This window comes from Manacus candei, unplaced genomic scaffold (assembly GCF_025592945.1).
Source record: "Manacus candei isolate 608988 ecotype Guabito, Panama unplaced genomic scaffold, ASM2559294v1 h1tg000047l, whole genome shotgun sequence".
NCBI lineage: Eukaryota > Metazoa > Chordata > Aves > Passeriformes > Pipridae > Manacus > Manacus candei.
The window spans coordinates 6,056,020-6,079,921 of NW_026138095.1; the positions used below are offsets into that span (position 1 = coordinate 6,056,020).

Below are 23,902 nucleotides of genomic sequence, written 5' to 3' on the forward strand. Positions count from 1 at the left end.
TCCTGTGGAAGTGTCCATGGCCAGGTTGGACGGGGCTTGGAGCAACCTGGTCTAGTGAAAGGTGTCCCTGTCCATGGCAGGGAGTTGGGATGAGATGATCTTTAAGGTCCCTCCTAACCCAAGGTCCCTCCCAACCCAAATCCTCATAATCTTAAAAATCTCTTCAGTACATCCTTTCATGGCAGTCAGCAAACAAACCAAATTTTTCCAAATCCCTCTACTTACCCTCTTTAGCAGCAGGCTAGTGCAGAAAGGTGGCCATCATAACATTGTTTCCTTAACCTGGGTAAAACCACTGGATTAACTGAATCTTACTTAAATTACCAGAGATACTCAGTGAGCTAGAAATATATCCAATCCCTGAAAGTACTCAAAGCCAGGTTGGATGGGGCTTGGAGCAACCTGACCTAGTGGAAGGTGTCCCTGCCTGTGGGAGAGGGGGGGGAAGGTGGAACGAGATGATCTTTAAGGTCCCTTTCAACTCAAACCATTCTACGATTCCACGACTCATTCTATTAACGATTACAGAGCGCGCAAGAACAACAACCAGGGCAGGAGACACCCTCTACTGTGCATTTGTACGTTAAACAATATTAAATGACGGCGGGAGCGCCCCGTCCCGCCGGGCAGCGGCAGCGGCCGCGCCCCGCCCGCCCTGCGCTGCGCCGGAACCGGCTGTCGGGGCCGGGTTGTCACCGGCAATAGGTTCCCCCGTCGCGGGGGTGTGGGCCGAGGGTCCCGGCGCCGGCGGGGATGCGGGAGGCGGGCGCGGAGCTGGCGGAGCGGGAGCGGCAGGAGCGGCTGCGGGAGGCGGCGGCGCTGGGGGACGCGGAGGAGGTGCGGCGGCTCGTGGAGCTGGGGGTCGGCCTCAACTCCCAGAACGAAGTCAACGGATGGTAAGGGCCGCCCTTCCCCGGGCCCCCCCCCCGGCGATCCCGCGGGCTCGCTCCTCACGCGAGGTGCCAATTGAGAAGGAAATAAAAGGTGGATCCGCCGCGGAACACTCTGTGGAGCGATCCCTGTTCCGGAGGTGCGGCTGATAACCGGGGTCTCAAACAGGGGTCCCCATCCCGCCTCCTGCGCCTTTCGCTGCTTCTCGGGGTCGCTGTGCACTTACTTTGTATTGATGGGTTTGGGTTTTTTTCTCCTTCTCCAGGTCACTGTGTACTTACTTTGTACTTATAGTGGTGGGTCAGATTGGTTTTTTTTCCCAGCCTGAGACAGCAGAGGCTGTCAGAACACAAACCTCGGCTTTACCTGTTCACGTCTATCTAGAAATATTTATTATTGACTCTAAACCAAGTTTGAAAATGGCTTTCCCTTTCAAGTAGGGACCCTGCAGGCTGTTTCAGGGGATGTATACAAACGCTTTGGTTTTGACATCTCATTCACACCCACCTGAGGACACTAAAGCCAAGGCTGTTCTGTAATAGACACACAAACCACAGCAAAACAAAAAACCCAGAGTGGAAAAGGCTTTTTGGGGCCGGACTTTCAACTAAAACATTTTCTCCATCTAAGTTTATTTATCTCTCTTTTAATTCTTAAAAAAATAAATAAACTTGGAAAAGGGTTGAGTGTGTTCATTTTTCTGAAGTTTCCTTCAGCTGGAGCTAAAGAATTAAAACATAAAAACTGGAGAAAGGTCAAACACCTCTAGAAGCTGGGATAGGAAAGGATGGTCTGACTGTATAGCAAGTTACATGTGTGAGTCTAAGTCCCCAATACTAAGTTTAGTAGCTTTTAAATAAGTTTAGTAGCTTTTAAGATGTTTCCTTACTATGTCTCTCTAGTCAGTGACTGCAAATAATAATTAAAAAACATAGAAAAGCATTCAGTTCTGTGCATCAGTTACAGATTGCAGAAAACTAGAGTTGTCTGCAGATCAAAGGAGGGGAATTGCTGGTGCAGCAAATAGCAACTGGGCAAAGAACTGTGCTGAGAAACTATAGAATATTTTAAGCATTATTTACTTGTCAAAAGTGCAAGTCCTTGTGCTGACAGCATTAATTAAAGAGTACAAATAGCATCCTAGGGAAGTATCCCTAATAGATTATGTATACATACACAGACAAGTATTTTAAGTACAGATGATTTTTTCAAAGATTAAGATAGCATGCACAAGATTTCTTTTTTATATTTAATTTTCCAGCTAAGTTTATAGCCTAAAGAAAGAACAAATTGAAATGATCTTGAACTTTAAAAACCCTACTTTGGTAATTGGTATCAAGAGCATTAGAGCGAGGGAAAATGACATCAGCAAGTGCCATTGCAGGCTCTGAATCCAGTGTACATTTCCAAGGAAGTTTGCAATTCAAACCTATTTTGCTGGGCGTGCATTAGGTCTTGTTCTTCTCACAGGCAGCAAGAATGAGTGGAAATGAACCTGCTTTGACACAGAGTTAATGTTTTCCATGTGCAGGACATGTTTGCACTGGGCCTGTAAGCGGAACCACGCGGCCGTGGTGGCTTATCTGCTGCACGCAGGAGCAGACAAGGACATCCTGACCAAGAAAGGAGAGAGGCCAGCCCAGTTAACATCCAAGAGGGAGATCAAGGAGATGCTGGGAGGTAACCTAGTCACTGTGCCCTGTGACCATCAAAGACTAGTAAAGGGCTGTTTAAGCATGTGTGCTCCAGTCTTTGTTTTGCATGCGAAGAGACTGTGTTTGGATTTCAGTACTAACTATACTTGATTTCTAGTGTTTATTTGGTAAGAAAACAAAGTTTAAGAAAAGAGGATTACCAACAAATTCCATACCCAGCTAGCCAGACTTTTTTCTAAACACTGACAAATTAGAAAAACTGTTATTTTGAAGAATGCCATGCAGCAGACAGATACAGCTTCCTGTTTTTAAAAAGGCAATAGGAGAAAAAAATATCTCGAATTTGTAGGAAGCCCTTATATGATCAACACCTAATTTTCCTGATGTTCTGTGTTGAATAAATCGAAAATTAGCAGCTCATTAAAGGACATTGCTAGAGCATCTTTATCTTGTTTGTAACTGCTGGAGCAGAGTAGGATTTGCTGCTGGAGGTAATAATTTGAAATGTGGTCGATTAACAACCTCTCCCCTCCCCTTTGTACTCCCAGGTCTGGTTTTGTTTTCATTGTTGTCTCCCAGCTGTTGAATGGGTAATGCTGCAGCTCTCCCAGTACTGCATGTTCCCTTCCCTTTATCCCCTGCCTTAATATCGACCCTTTGTTTTTTGTTGCCTGATGCATTATGAAAATGACACCACCAGAGACTGTGTTACAACACGCTGCTATGGATTAAAACAAACCAAAACAGGAGAACTGCCGCATTTAGAAGGAATTAGTACCCCTAGAATCACTAGAATCAGACTCAGCTTTTGTGTTCACTGTATGGCAGCACCTGAGCACGGTTCTGTTTACTGTGGGGAAAAAAAAGGTGCAGGTCTTCCTGATACATTTTTTAACCTGTGATGCTTTTAACACTCCACTCCCTCCCTATAACAATAATAATAATAAAAAAGAAATAAAGCAGTGCAATAGCAATAATTCTTTTTTTCCCCCAAGATAAGTCTCGGAGAATGTTGTTTTGTTTGTTTTACAGTGGAAGATGATGAACTCCCGGACCTAAAGCAAGATTCAGACCTGCCAATCATCCCCAATTACCTGGCTAACCCACCTTTCCCTTATGTTTATAACACCACGGGCAGCAGCATTCCAGATCCCACTGTGAATGGGAGTGTCTCCCATTCTGAACCGCACGATGCCAACTCCCTGTCCGTGCCTGACGCGGAGCTTTGCAGACGTGCGCCGCCACAGCACGGGAACGCTGCTCCCGAGGGGGCTCCCAATGGGGACATGCCACCCCTGCCCCGAGGGCCTGCTGGGCCACCACGCTCACACCCTGTCCTCCAGAGAACTCCTGTTTACCAGGGGCCGTTGTCGTGGAGCAGAGGCCCCCCTTCGCCGGCGGGATCCAACCAGTCCGTACCCCAGCAAGAGAACGGCTCCCGCATGGGGCCTGTGCCAGCCTTCCAGCCCGTGTTCTTCACAGGAGCTTTTCCACTCAATATGCAAGGTAACAGCAAAAGTCTCCTCTCACTTCATCTGAGATCTTCTGTCACCTTGGGCAGTGCAGACTAATCAGGGTCACACGTACTCACAGCACTTCCAGAGATTTTCAGGTTCCCGTGCTTAGACATTCATGAAATATTTGTAGGGAATGAAAGATGCAGGTATCCTGTTTCTGCTGGAACTGGTATTAAAATATTGATGAAAACATTTGCTGTTTGTCTCAATTGTCATAAAAGCATACAGGCCCCAGGGTAATCTAATTCTCTAAATAGCATAGTCCAGGCTGCAAATACAGAACGTGAGTATGCAGCTGGTGAGCTCAAGAGAACATCACATGGCTCAGTCTGCACCCAGGTCTTGAGCTGAATTGTTCTGGGATCTGCCAGTTCTGCAGGGAAGCTTTGCCTGCCTAAAGAGGGAAATCTGCAATTCCAGTTTCTGTTCAGAATTTAATGCTTGAAATAAAAGGTGTTCTGATGCCATGGGTTGGCAATTAGAATTGAACTGATGACCAAAAGAGTAAATAAAAGCAATCTTGTATTGCTCAGGAAACTGATAATCAGTATAATCTGCTGTTAAATTAGCTTAAATCCAGTAAGGTGAGTATTCATGCAAAGGCTTAGACATCCACACACACACTGCATTAGATTTGTAATGATTTTTTTCATATAGGTTGATGAAAGTCAATGTGATGGAAACTCTGCTCATACAATTCCAGTTTTTGCTTTCCAAGTATTCACATGTTGTTACAAGGTTAATAGAATACAGAAGTATTCAAAAGTTAGTCTATAGTTTTGAATTCCTTTATACATCTGCCTATTAATATGCCTTTTTATTTCTAATAGAACTGGTGCTTAAAGTTAGAATACAAAACCCTAATCTTAGAGAAAATGACTTCATTGAAATTGAACTGGACAGACAAGAACTGACCTACAAGGAACTGCTCCGAGTGAGTTGCCATGAGCTGGGTGTGAACCCTGAGCACGTACAGAAGATCAGAAAATTACCAAATACAATGTTAAGAAAGGTAAGAACTCTACATTTTGAAGTGCATTAACTTATAAAAAACATTTTTAGATTACTGTTATAAAGGGATAATTTTTGGGTCACCTGCATAGGCCTACGTTGGAAAAAAAAACCAAAATGAAAAACCTTCCTTCAACTTCCAACACTGAGCAGTTGTTTTGGTTTTCTGTTAAGTAAAAAGGTTCTCCAGTTTCTTTTCATAACCATTTGGTTAGGCTCACCTGATTTTGTGAGCTGCCATCAGCATTTAAAAGGCCTGCAGAACTCAGCCGAGCTCTTCAAGTTCATCAAGGCCTGGCTGGAGTCCTTGCACAAACAGAGAGATGTTTCAGAATTACTCAGGTCTCTGAACAGAACTGTCCTTACTTCAGTGGACGTTCACCCCTGCAGCAAACACAAAAGGCACCTGTTTTACCAACTCACCACTGACCTCTCTTTCACTCTGAAATCCTTGCAGAGCATTGTTGGCGTCACTCGTGGGCCAAATCTGATTAGGAGTAATAGACTTCACCCTGCTGCATCTTCACTGACTATAGGATGACTTATTCTGTGTTAGTCAAGAAGTGGAGGGAAAAGAAAAAGACACAAGGAATTCTGTCACTTGCCAACTTCAGTTACTGTTGAAAAGAGTTTTTATATCCAGCTCTAATCTCTTCAGGACACTTACTGTTCCTTGAGGTGACAAAAACCCAGTTCTGTGTCATGCTGTTGGCAGCAGAGCAGGGCTGTGGGGGGCCCAGAGCTGGCCTTAGTGGGCTGCTCTGGAGGAAGCTGCATGCAGGACTTTCTTTGGTAGATGCAAGTACCAATTCATGAGCTTCTAAGAATTATCAAGCAGGAAAAAAAAAGAGGAGTTGGGTGGCATGCAGTAGGTCTTGACAAGTGCAATTCCTCTAATCACTTGCACTCACCATCAGTGTTGCATTCCTTCTAAAAATAGACTTAAGTGAGTAGCTGAATAGGATCCCAAAATAAATATAAGATGCAACAGGATGTCTGCTTTCCAGCTTACTGTAAAGAATTGTCGTATTTATAGATACATGTGTTAGTATGAGATAGTTTTAACTTACCTCTGCAAAATTAACAGACAGTATCACCTAACTACTTATTTTATTTATTTAAAGGACAAAGATGTTGCAAGGCTACAGGATTTCCAAGAATTGGAGCTTGTTCTAAGCGACAGAAACTTACTTTTCAGAGTCCCAACACTTTCTGAACGGAGTGGTTATAACAAGAAGGCATCAGAACTTACATACTGATTGTTCAAGGAATAAAACAAAATATTTGTATCTCTCATTTTAAAATTAAGTTTGAAACACAATATCTATAAGGGCTAATGATGTGAAAAAAAATCTATTTTGTTAACCTGGAAATAACTTAAAGTGGTTATGCACAGTTACAGCTTCTAGTTAATCTAAGAGCAGTGAGTCTGATATGAAAGTAGCTCAAAGCAAAGGAAGTATTGGCAGAACTATCTGTTAATGCGACACTTTTCCTTACAAAAAGATAATCTTCAAACACTGCAGAGTTAGCAGCTCTCAGGGAAAGGCTTACCTTAAGCTGTTCTAATAATTTGATTGCTATAAAATAGCAGAGGTACTCAAGCTAAAGAACCTGCCACGAAGCCCATTTAGTGTTTGTACTGAGTCCATTACCATTAATGTTCCCTTTTTAGATTGTGTATATTAAGTCATATCTTACTTAGAAGGAAAAAAACAGAAGGGTTTAAATGTGTGGAAGAAGCACAAAACTATGTCTCGTTTGAATACTATCAAGTGACTTATTACCTGTGATTTCTTAATCCCTGTTTACACTTTTCCCCATTTCTCAGGTTAAAAATAAAAGTGATAGTAATTATCCAAATAATAAATATGCTCTCAACCAAAATCCCTCTTATTGTTGTCTGTCAGTATATAGCATTGACATGTGCAATTTAAAATCCTGTTCTTCTTACTGTATTGACATTTCTCCAATGCTGCTTTAATTTCCCCTTTTAAAAGCACAAAATTGTAATTTTAATTGTAATTGTAATTTTATTTTCCTTTTGCTTCTGCATTCCTGAGAAAGATTGCATCTTGAACCTATAAAGTTGCCTGTGTAAAAGGAAACTAGTGAAGTGCCCAGTGATTTCTGGGCTGATATTAAATCTTCCTGTGTTCCTATGCAATGCATTTTATTTTTTTTCCCTATGACTTGTGTTTACCCATGTTGTTTACTGAAAAAATAAAACAAAAACGCAGTTACTTAAAATTCAGAATTTGACTAATTTACTGTGACATTCTGGAATAAAGAAATTGAAAAGTATTTAAGAGCTGGATTTTATCTGATTTTTTTTTTTTTAGGATTTTAGTATTTAGTCTCTCCACTTGCATTTGATGAAGAGTTCTCTCGTAGCTTAAGTGAAAAGTGGATGCTGTGGATTAGATGAGCAAACTAAAGTATGAGATGTAACAGGCAAACAGAAGGCACCAAACTGGACTGAATTTTCCTGTTTCTTCGTCTTCCCCTTTCCCCCCCCCCCCAGTTTCTTTGGAAACTGCAGCAACCAAAGGAATTTATCTTTGTCTTGTCTAAGAGTTCAGAGCTGTGCAATGTCTGTACCTGCCCGACAGCCAAGGTGTGCTGAGCTGGGAGCCTCCCAGACCAGCCGGAGGCAACGCCGAGGCCAGCGCAGCATCCGGAGCTCCGACTGCTCCAGGTGACTCCCCCTGCCTGGGGCTGGGCACCAACCTCAGCCCCGGCCCCTCTCTCAGAGCAAAGCAGAGCAGTGACCTGTCCCACAGCCAGTACCTGGGGAACTCGCCCGCCCCGGGCCGTGCTCGCCGCTCCGTGCGCAGGGAGCGGCTCCTGCAGCAGGGACTGAGCACACAAGAGGGAGCCCCGCTCCCAGCCTGCCGTCCGCGGGATGGCCGCGGCTCACCCGCAGCACGGATCGGTGCAAACACCCCCGTTTCCTCTGTGCCAGTTCACTCGGCTGAAGTTCGGTCTCCTGAGGTGAATACAAAACATTTTGTCGCATCGAAACAGCCTCTTCTGCAAAAGTGCTGGAGGTCAAACAGCCCGAGGCATTGGCAATGTATGATTTTTATATCAGATTTCTGGTGGAATATTAACTTCTGTAGAATGGAATAACAAAATCATCATTCTTTGCATCACCCTGGCTGTTGCTTTCTCCCTGGCACACAGCACAGGATGGGTCAGGCATGGTCTGAGCACCAGCTGAATCCAGGAGGGTACCAGGGTTAACCAGCCAGAGCCACCAGAGGAAAGCTCGGCTGTTGGGTCAATGATCTTGCACAAATGCTGACCCCTATCTATGCATTCCCAGGAATATTTTTGTGTCTTATGCAGTTTATACACCGAAGACACTATTAGCACTCCTAACAATCCCATCAGTGTATAACCACTACATTCTGTGTGTGATAAATAATTCATTGCTTTGTCCTCTGCTGTATGAAATGTTAATGCCTAATGAATGCTTGGCTGCAGATTCATGTTTCTATTTAAGAAGTATAATTTGTAAGGATTAATAAATTATTATTTTTGTCTTCCCAAAGTTTTTCTGCGCTTGACTCCTGGTAAAATTTTTTCTTGCCAATGGGTTTGTGGAGTGCTTGGTGTAGGAAGAAAACAACTAAAGCAAAAGAGGTTCTAGCAGCAAATACTGTTTGAACAGAGGACTCCTTTTGTCTGAGGAGGCCTGGTTATCAGTAATAAAATAGATATTTATTACTGTAAAACAAATCACACATTATTTCAGGTGATTAAGGAGTTGAACAAGATAAACTAAATACACACCAGCTCAGCATGCACGTTCAGCTAAAGTGGAGACTTACTCATGGTGACTCCATACCTAAGAGAGATACAGCAAAATTCTAGTACTTCTGTGCCAATCATGTCCCTGTAGGCTTGTGTGGAGCCTACTGAATTGGAAAAAATTGTGTGGTTAATGATTTATATGAAGCCATTTGTAGGTTTAGTTTTAAATACATGTTACTTCTTATGCTGAAGAGGAATTTTATAATGCTGAACTTGCCCTGGGCAGGCATCCCAAAGGTCCTGGGATAGCTCACAGACTGGAAGCTGCAACATTCAACTCCCTTGCCCTGGGGAAATATTGAAAGGAATAGCTTGGAACCACTCAGAGGTTACACATCATTTCACTATTATTCAGCTGAGTCACAACTTAACTGGGCCTGTTTTCCACTTCAAACCCAATGAATCCTTATGCAGAAAACACACAAACCAGGTGTATTTTGTACCATTAATATAATTTACTAATTACAAACCTGAATGCAGTACTTATTGCCCTGCAGTACATACATTTTCTTGGCAGAATGTTTGGCCTTCTTTGGGAAAAAAAAGCATATAATAAAATACTTTATGTATATAGAAAATATTTAAAAATATAAAATTCACTTTCTGGTCCTTGTAATTGTAAAATACTTTGTTCACATATCACAAGTTGAGTCTACTACAAAAACTGTTTTGTAAAATTACAGTACATTCACAAGTCACTTTTGTGGCAAGTCAGTAAGATTAAAAAAACACCAAACCAAAACCCAAGGGGTCTTCTCTTCATGCCAGTCCAGCATCTTTGGCCATACTGTAGAAAATGCCCTTTGCTGCTATAAGGTTTGCAGGTGTGTCAAATTCAGCTATGGTTCCATTGTCTAGAACAAGAACCCTGTGAAAAACAAAACAGGAGGCAGGGGGAAGGTATGTCAGAGAATTCCTAGCAAGAAATGTGATACCTGTTTTTATCACAAAGCAAACTGCTCTAATCTTTACCTCACCTTTGTTTTCCTCAATTATTTTCACAGATGATAAACATTCTCCCTGAGCTGCTGTTTGGCTAAAAAAGGTAGAGGGCAGTCACTATCTCCTCGGTCAATAAGAGGGGAAAAAGTGTCATGCCAGTAGTTCTGGAAAATACAGTTCCAGAGAGCCAAGGAGATAAAAGCTCATGAAGTATACTAATATATTTTCAAGTAATTAATATGACATGCTGTTAGTGAAAAAGTTACAGCAGCTGCTGGTTTAACAAGGCTGCATAAGCTTCCTGACAGTGCCAGGAGTGCAGCTGGGCAGTGTCACCTGCACAGCTCTGGTTACTGAATATAGAACCTATTTCTTACGCCAACAGAGCCAAAGTCAGGACTGGATATTCTGGGATTATATGGCTTAGACATCATTGCTTACATACTGCCCAGCAAGAGCATCAGTGTGCCTATCTAGGGACAAACCCGACCCCTTCAGGTGCCGCCTCACATCCCCAGCAAACCCACGAGCCTCCCCCCCACGCACCACGGAGGGACTGTACCTCGTGTAATCCATGATTGTGTTCAGCCTGTGTGCGATGGTCAGCACCGTGCAGTCCTCGAACTGGGTCCGGATTGTCATCTGGATGAGATCGTCCGTCTCCAGGTCGATGGCCGCCGTCGCCTCGTCCAGGATCAGGATCCTGGTCTTGCGCAGGAGGGCCCTGGCCAGGCACACGAGCTGCCTCTGGCCCACGCTGCAAACACACACAGGCTTTCACCAGCGAGGCCCCACAGCTCACAGTCACCCGTGCTGGAGCAGGTGAAGTTACCCAAAAACCCCCAGAATGTTTAGCAAGCAGCCTTGCTAAATACACACAGGTTGCAGCATGCCAGCACTGACTGAGTGATGTGTTACTGCCTGACCCAGTGCTGGCAGAGCCACCAGACGTCCCTTTTATCATCATGACAAAAGCCAGGGCAACTAATGATGACAATGCTTCTGCCCAAGCTCTCAGAAACACTCACGGTTCTAACAACATTGTGAGTTGTTTAGAAAAAAAAAAAAAAAAGAAAAATGCTAATAAAAAGGAAAAAAAAATGTTATGAGGCTGCAAATCCTTTCTACCATAAAAAAAATAATATATGTATATATGTGGGCAGCCAGACTTCCTCCTCTGCCACAAACACAGCCTAGGCTTAGTCTTTGTCTGTGTCTGCAGGATGAGGAAGGAGCTGAACATTCATCACAGGCATAATCTGGTGACACCACAGCCTCGGAAGCCAATGAAGCATATCAAAACATGGCATTTTTATCATCCCCAGTCATGTCTTCACGGGTCTTCCAAATAATAATGGAAAATAAACATTGCTAAAGTGTCAGGCAGAGGACTCTTATTCAGCACAACAGTTGTGTATGTTATCAGGGCATTTCCCTTCCTACCAAACTATGTTAAAGGACTGCCTGTCCCTACTATCTTGTCATCCTGAAACTTCTGGGATTTCAGTTTGGGAAAAATCCTTCCTGGAAGCAAAGAAGAATCAGATCGTTTGTGGCTGTGGCAGAGGCAGAACAGGAGGCAAATGTTTGAACCTTAGAGGCTTTCTTGGAAAAGGAATAGGGGGCTAAACCATTTCAGACACACCAGACCACAGTGTCAGCCTGTGCTCAGGTGTCCCACACTGCCACAGCTGAAGGAGAGCTCACTGTGTGTCCTAGTTCAAGCATTCCTCACCTGAGGTTCTCTCCACCTTCTGAGCACTCATAGTCCAGCATGGATGGCTGACTGCTGACAAACCTCTTCAAATGAGACAGTTCAAGGGCTTTCCATATTTCCTCATCCGAATACTTGTTAAATGGGTCCAGGTTCATCCTCAATGTTCCAGAAAAGAGAACAGGATCCTGGATATAAAGCCAGTTCTCATTAGACAAGTGGTTTAGCTGTTTTAATACTATGTTTTAGATACTATGAGTTACTTTTAAGGTCTCCATTGCATTGCAGGGAGGCCACCTCCTAACCTCATCCACTCTGACAATACATTACATTATACACACTTCAAGTTCCAACTGTAAAGATGGTTTATCCTAAATCCTGTTTTATCACCCAGCATCAGCCTATAAGGTGGGGGAGACAGAACCACTTAAAGTATAAACAGTTTGTTTTTCTGAAACAATTTTTTAAGTGTAACAAAGCATTTTCCTCTGTGGATAAACCATTATTTACAGTTTGTTAAGCTGTTAGAGATCCTTCCTTTCCTGTGACACACAGAAACAGTACCTGAGGAATAATTGTTAGCCTCGATCGAAGGTCATGGAGACCAATTTCTGAAATTTTCACGCCATCAATTTTAATTTCCCCTTTTACAGCTTCCAGGATCCTAAAGAGACAGAGCGTCATGGAGGACTTCCCTGCTCCGGTTCTGCCAACAATTCCAATCTACAACAAATTGCAGGTTTAACAACAAAGCATATGGTTAAGAAGAAAACAACACCCAGCAAAAAAACCCCAAAACAACCCTCCAAGATTCCTCAAAGAGGTTTGACACAATATCTGAATCTAAGAAATCCTTCACTAGTAATCCTGGGAATACACTAAAGTACTTATGGTCATTCCTGTAATTGGAATAATATAATATATAAATATGTACAGGCCTAGAGCCATTCTGTGTAACTTTGGGTGATTAGCTGGAGTGCCCATGGTAGGAGTCCAGTCACTCAAGGACAAGAAATAAAGACTTTTGGGTCATACTTCGTGGTAAGTATGTGTATCTGCATGCCAGAAGGATGCTGTCATTCTGTCTGCCTAGTATAAGGATAATTCTCTTCTCTTTTAATAACAGCCTGTTCAGGGGAGGACTTTCCCATACTAATTGTTCTGTCACCAGCAGGCAAACCCCAGAACTTTCCAATGAAGCATGAAGAAATGAATCTCTCAGAAGAAAGACCATTTCCTGATTAAGAAAGCAAAGAATGTCATTTCCTTGCATGCCAAAAAATTCATGGGGAAAGTCAGAGAGCAGAAGAAACTGGAATTCCTTCTCCCATCTGCACTGCTTCAGAAAAGTGTTCTTGTCACTGAATTTTTGTCACTTGCACTGGTACTTCCCACACAGTGTATGGGAAGCCTGTTGCCAAATGAACTTGGAAAGTCCAGAAAGTCCCATGCAATTGGTGCTACTGCTTCCAGCCCGCAGGATGCTGGCACAAGGACAGCACAGTTGTCACTGCTGCTCCTGCATTGCCAGCTGGAGGAGGTCTCCACCACTGGGGTCAGTGTGCTTGTAGACCCTCTCCTCTACTCCACGGTTGTCATTGGAGGCTCAGAACAAAGATCTAGCAAAGACATCCAGCTGGTAACTCACCTTTTCCCCACCATGGACTTGGAGGTTTATACCCTTCAGCACCAGATCCAGGCCCTTCCTGTACCTCACTGAGTAATTCACAAACTCCAGCTCTCCCTTGGATGGCCAGTCTTCTGGGGGACTCTTGCCTTCAATGATCCAGGGAGCCTAAGGAAGACACAAGTCAGAAATGTCTCATAAAGGTTTAAGAAAAAAAAAATTCAAACCCAGGTACAAACATTTCAACTGATAAATCAAATATCCATTATCAAATAGATTTATAATAATGGAGGAAAAACATGGGTTCCAAGTATCTACCCATTTGTCTTTGATGTGAAGTTTACAAGAAAAAAAGTCTGAGCACAAAGAGCTGGATCCTCAATGGATATAATTTTTTTCCTATTAACTTTAATAGAACACTGCTGGTTTCCTGCCAGCTTGAGCTCTGGTTTATAACATGTATCATGCACCTTGTCTAGCTTCCTTCTAGCTTCCAGATTAAACACTGGATCTCCAGAACCACACACTGCAGCTCTCCTCAGGTCCTCCATTTCCTAGTTCTTAGTATGTACACAGGGCTAACAAACCCCAGTGTGTCCAGAGAGCAGCAGCTTTCCTGGCGTAGCTCCATCTGCCGCCTTCAAAAGCCTTTGGCAACAAAGGTAGATGATTGGATGCTTTTCCTGGATTAGCAGTACAGTGTTCCTAGAGATGTTCTTCTCTCATGGGAGGTGAGGACTGATTAAGTTGATTAAATAGAAATACTATTGAAAACACGTGTGAGGCCTGATAATTGTACTGGAGCTGTGCTCACTAGCAGGATCACAGCACCAATCATGCAGGTAAGACTGTGCATCAAACACTTCAGACCCAAAGGGACCAAGATTCTGATGTGAAACTTATCTCCTGTGCTAGCCACTCACAGCAGCAGAAAATGAGATGCTAAGCACAGGCTGCATGACAGCAATAATAATTTGGAGCTGTGATAGCATAAATTACAGTTCAGAGCGTGACATTTGTTCAGGTTAAATGATAACTCAGAGCAGGAACTGTCTCTCAGGAGTCTGAAGAAAGACCAGGTAAATGTGCACATTAAAATTTCACCATGGCTGTTGCTGAGTACACTTGACCCTTGGCAGCTGACCTCTGTTTCAGTTTCTGAATACTCTTTTATTCTTTCCACAGCCACAATGTTAGTTTCAAGTTCAGAAGTCATTCGGACCATCCAATTCAGAGACAAGGTCACCTTGGAGAAGAAAAGGAATAAAATATCACCCCCAGAGGAACAACAGATATACTAATAATAATAACAACAGCAACAACAACAACCACAACAATAATAACAGCAACAACAGACACTGCTATTAAGACATTTCTGGGAAATGGCGTGGAAGGCTACAGAATACATAGTTTTGGGTTACACCCATCCAGTGATGAACTGGTCCCAGTTGTTCTAACTAGGACAGACGTGGATTCACATTCACATTACAAATGAAATAATTGCCTTTGTATTGATGTTAATACAGTTACTACTGGGACAAGGAGTCTACAGATTATCAGGTACTCATGTGAAGAAGCACATGCCTCCCACAATGATTTAATACATGGCCCTCTCAAAAAAAGTTGGTTGGAAGTCATTCCCCAAATCATGGGTCTCACTGGGAAACTCCCAGCAGCAATCCTGCACACTCATGATATCTAAAATTCTTCTGGCAAGAGTGAGGCCATTAAGTCTGCTGAACTGTCCACAGCTCGGGTCAGTACAGTTTACCTTTTCTAATTATGAATCCTACTGATCTGCCTGTGATTGCCTGGACACACCAATATGCTACGTAGCAGGAATGATGCAGGACATGTTAAACCCCTGCTGCCCAAATGACCTGTTCTTGGTGGGTGCAACTGACACTTTCTGAGCTTCCTGTGTGTCACTGCTGGAGATATTGGGGTGCAGAACAGCATTGATGCTCTCTAAGTGCCCTGAAAGCCTACTGCATGTGAGCTTGCTGATGATCTGCCAGCCTTCACTGTAACTCTCTAGTTTCCAGACATCCCACAACTCATTTTTATTATTTCCTTATTAACTTCAGCGTTAACAAGCACTTAAATTGTTGCTAATATATCCATATCATCTACAAAACTGCAAACCCACCAACGAGCAGAAAGCTGTAACATGTACCTGTAGCGCATAAGACACTGACAGTCCCACCAGGCCAGCATTCAGGCTGTTTCTACCAATCACAGCAAAAAGGGCAGCAAAAAGGACAATGCAGTTCCCCACGAACTCAACTCGAATGCCCAGCCACCTGGGGAGAAGGCAGATGTAAGCACAGTGGCAAAGGGTTGCTTGGACCAGTTTTGCAAACACGGGATTCTCTAAGTGGAAACAAGAAATGATGTGCCTGTTACCTGTTTGATACTATCCCAGGGTAGTAACTCTTCTGATTTTCATCCACCTTCAGATCACTGATGTCCACAAAGGCCTTCACTCTCCTGTAGGCTCTGATGACACTGGCCCCTGACACTGTCTCTGAGAAGTGGGAGTAGATGGGAGATCTGCTCACGGACTCCAGGCGCTTCAGCTGGCGGGAGGTGGCGACGTAGAATCGCTGCCATTTTTCAGAGAAAATTGAAGGGTACGTGAAATACTGTCTCTTTTAATTAACAGTGAAGAATTTCTTAGGTTAAGGATTTAAAGGAGATTGTTACTAATGCACTTCAACCCTCTGAAATGTCTTCTATAATTAAGAAGAATTTCAAGAAAGCTATCTTTGTTTCTTTCCACAACAGAGCACTGGGTAACTGCAATTTCTGTAGACTGTAAGCTGAATTTATTTATGTCCCTTTAAATTTAGCTAATATAACCTAACAAAATGGATCCATCTGTAGAAGCCTTATTTTACAAGAAAACAAAATGTGCATTTGCACCTCCATTATCACAGTCTATAAAATACGCTTCATTTTCGCTCAGAAATCAATACAATCGTTGCTTTCTATTTTTGACATTCTACCTCCTCACCACCTTAAAAACTTGTCAGTATGTCAAATATATTCACACTTTAATATACTGATACGCTCTGTCTCTAGCAGTAGGCTTACTTTTTAATACTTAAAAGCTAGAAAAGGTTATGCCTATTTATTTCATGACCACATCTCACAGGACATTTCTTTTTCTGAGAGAAGTAAAATAATATTTTGTTTACATAAACATGTAGCTCCTCCAGATATTTCAATTTTCCCTCCAAATTAATGTTGTTTTTACTAACAAAAAAAAAAAAAAAAAAGGAATGGAATAAGGTTACAATGGTAGTCAGATATTTTTCCAGTTACCTGAACGAAGAAGTACAGAATTGCGAGTGGAACTATAACCACGGCGAAGAGCGGAGTGCTCGCTATAATTACAATCATGGTGGACACGGAGGTGAAGAACGTGCCGAGGAACATCAGGATGGTTGGCGGGATGACCTCATCGATCACGTAGATGTCCTTGGAGAAGCGGTTGATGATGCGGCCGGTCGGGGTGGTGTCGTAGAAGGACTGTGGGGTGTGAAATTTGTTCTCCAGCAGCGCAGCGTGGAGCGTCCGGGCGGCGTTGATGCCTCCCATGGCCAGCGTGAAGGAGCAGATCAGCACTAGGAGCCCTGGTGGGTGAGGAGGAGACGTGTTAATCCGTGAACGTGATGTTCCCAATTCACAGCTCCTTGATTCGTGGCTGTTACTGTTGAGCTTGAAGCTTTTTTTGCTTTACTGTATTCCCTGTCCACCCTTCTCTTACCGTGCACATCAGCACTATGGCATTGCTGCCTAAGGCACAGGAACACATCCTGCAGGATTTCACCATCCTGTCTATGTAAAACAGGCACACAACCATCCTCCCTCTGCTTTCCACAAGCCTCCATAAACTCCTAATACTACAACTACACCAAATATTTTCATGTTTTCTCTCCAACTTACCTCTCTAAAGCTTCCATGTCACCTGTTCAACCCCCTCTGAGGGCTTCACAACAAAATTAAGCACTGGGCTGAGCTCAGACTTTGCAGTGCCAGGTTACATTACCTCCCTTGCTTAGGACAGGACCTTAAAGATGATCTAGTTCCAACCTCCCTGCCATGGGCAGGGACACCTTCCACTAGACAGGTTGCTCCAAGTCCCATCCAATATGGCCTTAAATGCTTCCAGGGATGGGGCAGCCACAGCTTCTCTGGGCAACCTGTGCCAGGGCCTCCCCAACCTCACAGTAAATGATTTCTTCCTAATATCTGGTATAAATATATTCTCCTTTTGGACCACTGGCAACTGGTGCCGTGGCTTTTCTGCCTAATTCCTCTTCCCTAACCATTGAGACATCATGATTTTATCTGCTCTCACCTTGCAAGAGGCCCAAGGCAGCATAGACTCCGATTCTCATGGCTGTGTTGTGCTGAGTCCCATTTACCACCGGCTCGTTGGTCCAGTCACTGAGCCACACGTTGGCCCCGATGGAAGCAGCATTTTGACAGCAATATAGGAAACATATTGCTAAAGAAAGGACAGGGCTGACAGCCTTCATGTATTGCCAGAACACTGATAGCTTCACCTGCAAAATCACACACCAAAAGCTGGTTTGTACAGCTCACACAAGCAGGAGTTTAGAGAGAATCAGGAGGAAAAAAAGATTCTTTGTCAGGGGAACTGCTGAGTTCAAAACTGCCCAAGCTTTAACACACCACAGAGAACAGTTCATCTGCCTGAGCTCCACGTCAGGGCGATGACTTTGAGAACAAGCCAGAAACTTCTCTGAAATACTCTTCTCCTCCTTGTTGAGGAGCTGTATTTCATTAGTTTCGTGGGGTTTTAGTTTTTAAGACTATGCCAGAGGGGGGAAGAAAAGGGAAAGAAAAGAGGCTGATCAAATAGCAGCAAAGGATGGGTAACAAGAACAGAAGCCAAGTTTTTCAAGCAAAAGAAGCAACTTGGCAGGCTATTGTGCTCAGGACTACTTCAAATGGCCTATTTCAGGAAAAGTGCTGAATATGCCTCCATTCTGTGTCTTCACAGCAACTTAAATGAAGTACCAAATGCTGGTGCACCCCAGTAGGAATATAAACAGATGATGCTTGTGGCAAAGAGTAAGGGTGCTGTCTTGAAGGTAGTGCAAAAAGGCAGAGAAGCCAAAAGAGACAGATTCAGGAAAAAACTCAGGCTTTAAAAAAAAGCATAAGAAGGAATAATTTTTTTAAAAAAAAGTATTGTTAATTAGGGACTTTGAAAGCTAAAACAATCCACAGAAAAAATTAATTACATATCTGTGCCATGGACCAGTAGATCAGACTAAACAGGACACACTGAGCCATCTGAAGTGGAGGGAAGGGGCTTTCTTTAAGCAAACCTCCTCGTTCCTCTTCCTTCTGCTGCTCCTTTATGTCCCTTTCTTTTACTTTTGTGTTCCCATCTTCTCTTTTTCTTCTCTTTTTCCCTGTCCCCCTTTCCCTCCCTGGTCCTGCTCAGGAGGAATACAGCCCCTTTGTACCCATAAGCACAAAATGCTCTCGGATGGGGGTGGCAGGTATTTAGGCAGAGCAGACCCTCTGGCACCCAGCAGGCAGCTGGCTCGTGTAACCCACCGCTGCAGCTGGACCCAGCAGCAGCCAAACAGTTTAAAAACCAACAGTGCTGAAAGCTCTGCAAGGCAAAGGCAGGGATGGTATCAAGTGACTGTGACAGGAGCTGGAAGGGATTTTTTTCTTTTTTTCTTTTTTTTTTTTTTCCCGTAAGTATATAGCTCTTGCTGGGTGCCAAAACCTCTGCCAAAATCCTAAATCTGAATGATCAGTGGCCACCAGATTAAGGCCGAAAGCCTGCAGTCGTGATTTATACAACACATTTAACAGAACTGGATCAAATGTTAAAATAAAAATGATTGTTTTTCAAACAGAAATGTAGCAAAAGGGAGGGGGGGGAAATCAAACCATACCGTGCCTGTTTCAGTGGTTTCAGCCTGAATAAGTTTCTCGTTAGCATTTTTTCTTGGCAGAGGAGGCTCTGCTGGCTTCTTCTCACAGACTCTCCGTTTCGTTGACATTTTGTTGGGACATTCTCCTCCCTCAGAAGACACTACACTAAGTTGCCTGGTTAAAACAAAAGAGTCATTAGGAGAAAAAGGGCATATTGAGGCAGTGCTGAGGGATGACTGGGATGCAGCGGACTGGACTTATTCCCAGCCCTTCCACTGAGTTCCCATGCCAGCCTCGCTCACAGATGTGGGTGCTTGTACCACCCCTCTGGATGTTCAGTGATGTCAGAAATACAGCATCTAAGAATGGTTGTGTCAGGACCTGGGCTCTTTGGGAAAGGCCTTTAGAGGCTTCATGGCAAGGCAGACATTTCAAGCTAAACCCTGAGCTTCTCTGTTTGCATATCAAAAGCAGCTGGACAGATCTACGGGTATGGTTATAAAAAATTCTAAAGATTTCTAAGATTCCCAAGGGAAAGGTGAAATGCAAAGGGTTTATTTATAACATAACTGGCAGCAGTATAGTGTTGAGTAGGTAAATATATACAGCAGTGTTACCTGAGAACCAGAGAGCTGCTTAAAGAAATTGGTTCAGTTCAGATTCAAAAGAGGATTGCAGGAATAGATGTTTGATCTCCTTTCACATTTTTTTTTCAAAAGGACACTAAACCAATGTATTTGTAAAAGGAAACTAAGCAAACTGAAGCCCAGATGGAGAAGGAGTATGTGATATAACATCTTTCAGATGTGTTTCACCCCAGACAGAGATTAGAAACACATGAACCTCATGTTTACCTAAGGAACTGTTTGCGGACCTCGTTGGTCACTGGTTCATTATCTGCCAGGTCGGTGTGGATGCTGAGGGTGTCTTCAGCCAGCAGGACTTCTTCCTCCTCCAGCACTGCAAGACAAGATCACACCTCAGATTTTCTGCCCCATAAAGCAGAAAGCACAGGAAAAGGTGGCTATGCAAAGCAAGAGTCATGAAAAACAATACCACAGCAGGAAAATCATAGTGCATAAAATCCCCCCTGGTTTTACTTCTGTGCATCGCTTCTCTGAATATAATTGCGAAGATCTTGTGAGGCAGGTTGGCTGCCAAACACATTTACATCACATTCCTTTAACACATCAGAATGTCAGGCAATAGTGTCAGAGTTGGTTTCAGCTAAATTCACTTATAAAGTGTGTTCTAGGCATGATCTGGGGCTGGGGGAGTCACGTCAGGAGCTCCTGCAAGCCCCTGCTGCTGCTGGAAGATGTCATGTGTGTTCCCCTCTGCCTGGCTGGAGAGCAGCAGGGCTGCAATCAAAGAGCGTGGGAACACTGTCACACAGGGGAAACATTTACCAAAATGCTTTAATCTTGTACCATTTTGTCAGAATCAAATCAAGCTTAAAAGTAAGCCAAGATTAAAATGTTGTTTGAACTTTGCTACATGAAAAAAAAGAAAACAACCACAGATAAAGAGAAAACACACCAGACTCTGGGTAGCCCCTTTGATAGCAAGGCTGGGGTTTTTTTTGGCTACTTTGTTTTCCTGATGAGTTTGGCCTTGCTAATTGTAAAATAAATTGCCGAGTTTAAAATAATTTCTACCATAAGAGTTGATTTTCTTCTAGGACAAACCACATGGAATTTTGAAAGGAATTTTTGAAAACATTTCTCAATAACACAGACCTGGCCACAGACAATAATTTTCACGGTAGTGCAGAAAGGCAAATGCAAGGTTGTCATGAAGACCCAGGGGGCACTTTACAGAGAAAATATCTGTAATCTCGTTGACAGAAAAAGACACGTTTTAAGAAAAAACAATACTGTACTTGTTGGTTCGTCCTCTTCAATGTTTTCATCCAGTGCATAATTTCGCAGGAATTCTGCAAAGGCCTTGTTTTGTTTCAGAAGGTCTTGGTAAGATCCCATTTCAGAGATTTTGCCATCTACCAGGACAACTATATGGTCTACTTGAGGTAGGAAGCTGATGCCATGAGTCACCAGAATTCGGGTCTGGATAGGGAAAAAAACCACAAATCTTTCAGTTGTCACTGTGGGGACTAACACTACTTAGCAAGCCAAATACTACCAAATTTTTCGGACAGGGAGTGAGTTATTGTATCAAAGATGAAATGCCCGTGGAAATAACATTGTCATCATTAGCCAAATGAGCCTGGAAATATGTACATTAACTCACTATGGTCCTGCTGCTGATACAACCATAGAGGGAATTAAACCAACAGAATTATCATTCCCTCTTTCCGTTACGCTGATTTTCTTTGCAGCCCTTCCCTTTTGAGCTCTGGGATAATCCAAGAAGACCATAACAGGAGCAGAAGGTGCAGCAAAGCGACTGCAGTGTGGTTGCATGTTGCCAAAGGCCTCTGTAACATCAGTATCTGGTACAGCTTCCTCCCCGCACACCTCCGAGTAACAACAAGCAACACTGCCAACCTGTGCAAGTTTCTGCAAATGCCTTGTTTTTGGAGATCTCACAGCAGGGATTTTAAAAGACAGAGCTGGTTTCTGCCTCTGCATGTGCTGACCAGATCATATAATTTCTGGGCATGCATAAGCTCATCACAGTATGACAAAAGGTGTCCCCGTTGCCAGCTACAGACAGAAATTCAGGAACGAGCTGGCACCCAAGCCTGGGTGGTGAAACAGCTTTCCTGTTACCCACCAGTGCTGCCGAGCTTGTGTGCAGTTTTAAGAGGATCTAAATGCCAGCTTACTTTTCCTTTGAGCACCCCATCTGGACCGATGACTTTGTCGAAGATGTGCTTTGCGACGTGCGAGTCCACGGCAGACAGGGGATCATCCAACAGGTAAATGTCAGAGCCGCTGTACACGGCACGGGCGAGGCTCACGCGCTGCCTCTGCCCACCTGACAGGTTGATGCCCTGAAGGGAGAGAGAGGAGAGAACAAAACACATCGCACAACAACAGCTCTGACTTTTCATGGCTCTCACCCAGCCTCAACACTCGGATGCTAAATTGAAACATGAGGCGCTGAAGAGAATAACCCGCCCAGAGACAGGAACACAACGCCTCTAGATCTGTTTGTTCACTGCCAAACTTCCACTCACTCAGCAATCTGGAGACACAGTGAGGCTCTTTTTAATAAGCTCCTGAAGGGAGCTGTTAAAACACAGAACTACATAAAAAGGAAAACCGTCAACCGGGATGTAAAATGTAAATTTCACAGCAGGGCTGTGGCACCTGGAACATCTTTCACATCTCTCATCCTGCATATAAATCCACATCTCCACCCCATTTCATGAAATCTAGCTCAAACTTAGTGGCCTATGAAAAAAAGAATATCGCTGTTGTTAATCACAGATGTAACAGTTCCTCATTAAAATGTGTTAAGGGATGATCATATCATTTTTTCACTTGAAGCACAACCATATGTTCCCTCCCTTTTTATTCCTACAGGAGAAGGAAGGTCTTTACTTATTCTGGGCAGATGCACCTTTACAATTGCACAACAATGGAGGGTGCTCTGATCTTCCAGGACTAGATATGAAATTCTGCATCATAATACAAGCACACGCCTAAAGTTAGGAACAAGTTTAAGTCCAACTGCCTTCCACAGAGCTGCCCTGCATGTTTTGGTGCTGACTGCAGCAGGGATGCCATTGTAAAGATCAAACCAAAGCAAGTGCTGACTTTTCAGCATTCTCTCTTCAGCTAGACCAGGAATCACCAAGCAGGTCTGACTTGAAAAGGAAATAATTACCTTCTCTCCTATCTCAGTCTGATCTCCTCCTGGCAGCACTTCCAGGTCAGTTTTTAAAGCACAGGCCTCCAGGGTATTTTGGTATTTTTCCTCATTAGGAACTTGGCCAAACAAAATGTTATCTTTCAGCGTGGCGTTCTGGATCCAGGCTTGTTGAGGCACATAAGCAACAGAACCCTAGAACAAGGAGGGATAAAGGAAACCTCTGACTTTAACAAGCAGCAGTTCATGCTTACAGCTCTGATTGAGATCTGCAGCACATATATGGCTCCTGGTTCACACACATTCACATTATACATATATGTGTGCTAATTGCTAATGTACAGTCGATCAAATAAGGAAAGTAAAGTTCATATAAAACCCAACTGAACAGGTGTGGGTAAAACTCAGACACACAGACAAGCTGCCAGAGGAGCAACCAGAATTCCCTCTGCAGCCTGACATTCATTCTAAGCAAGGGCAGGCATAAGCAGCACATTTCTATACCGTCATTAAATGGGATTGTAAACAATACCAACCTTCACAGCCACTTCTCCTTCCAGCTTTTCCATTTCACCCAGGAGAGCAGACACCAGAGAAGACTTCCCACAGCCAACATGGCCAACAATGGCAACCAAAGCACCACTGGGGACCAACATATTTATACTGTGGAGGAAACAGGCTGGAAATTAATTAAACATTAGTTTACTAAAGGCATCAGGGGTCTTTAAAGCAGGGCTGAAATACACAGTGACAAATCAGCCTGACCTCAGCCTGACTGGATATAGTAAGCATAGCTTGGTCACTGGTCTTCTCCTCCCTTTCTCATGTACTGTAACCAGAACTGTAGGAGCAAATGGAAACCCAGTATTAATCTATCTTGATTGTTCCTAAAGCACTAGGATTGGTAACAAGCCTTCTAAGACCCTCTGCTGTGTCCTATCAGTCCATCAGCAAGTCACACTGGGTTCATAAGCAGTTTGAAAGAAGATAATCTTCCAGAAGTATCTTGGTTTTTAAT

At 43.4% G+C, this 23,902-nt stretch overlaps 2 protein-coding genes across 3 annotated transcripts in view; one reads left to right on the top strand and one right to left on the bottom strand.

The window, feature by feature from the left end:
• Positions 1–662: 662 nt before the first annotated feature.
• ANKRD40 (ankyrin repeat domain 40) lies at positions 663–7,378 on the top strand. Its single transcript, XM_051797996.1, has 5 exons — positions 663–896; positions 2,423–2,571; positions 3,579–4,052; positions 4,894–5,075; positions 6,199–7,378. Exons 1-5 carry the CDS (start codon positions 754–756, stop codon positions 6,331–6,333), a joined length of 1,083 nt encoding a protein of 360 aa, XP_051653956.1. The 5' UTR covers positions 663–753; the 3' UTR covers positions 6,334–7,378.
• Positions 7,379–8,510: 1,132 nt separating this feature from the next.
• ABCC3 (ATP binding cassette subfamily C member 3) overlaps positions 8,511–23,902 on the bottom strand; it is a 47,780-nt gene continuing 32,388 nt past the window's right edge. Inside the window, exons 16-31 of one of the 2 annotated variants that reach the window (XM_051797981.1) lie at positions 23,421–23,547; positions 22,903–23,079; positions 21,896–22,063; positions 20,990–21,173; positions 19,962–20,067; positions 19,128–19,281; positions 17,543–17,750; positions 16,504–16,814; positions 15,583–15,782; positions 15,353–15,479; positions 14,321–14,422; positions 13,198–13,344; positions 12,114–12,272; positions 11,571–11,737; positions 10,398–10,592; positions 8,511–9,761 (exon numbers count right to left, since the gene is read on the bottom strand). In XM_051797981.1, the coding sequence (XP_051653941.1) occupies positions 9,653–9,761; positions 10,398–10,592; positions 11,571–11,737; positions 12,114–12,272; positions 13,198–13,344; positions 14,321–14,422; positions 15,353–15,479; positions 15,583–15,782; positions 16,504–16,814; positions 17,543–17,750; positions 19,128–19,281; positions 19,962–20,067; positions 20,990–21,173; positions 21,896–22,063; positions 22,903–23,079; positions 23,421–23,547 (2,641 nt within the window). In that variant the 3' untranslated portion in view covers positions 8,511–9,652. Of the gene's footprint in view, positions 9,762–10,397; positions 10,593–11,570; positions 11,738–12,113; positions 12,273–13,197; positions 13,345–14,320; positions 14,423–15,352; positions 15,480–15,582; positions 15,783–16,503; positions 16,815–17,542; positions 17,751–19,127; positions 19,282–19,961; positions 20,068–20,989; positions 21,174–21,895; positions 22,064–22,902; positions 23,080–23,420; positions 23,564–23,902 lie in introns of those variants that run through there. The other variant, XM_051797982.1, reaches the window with a different exon arrangement.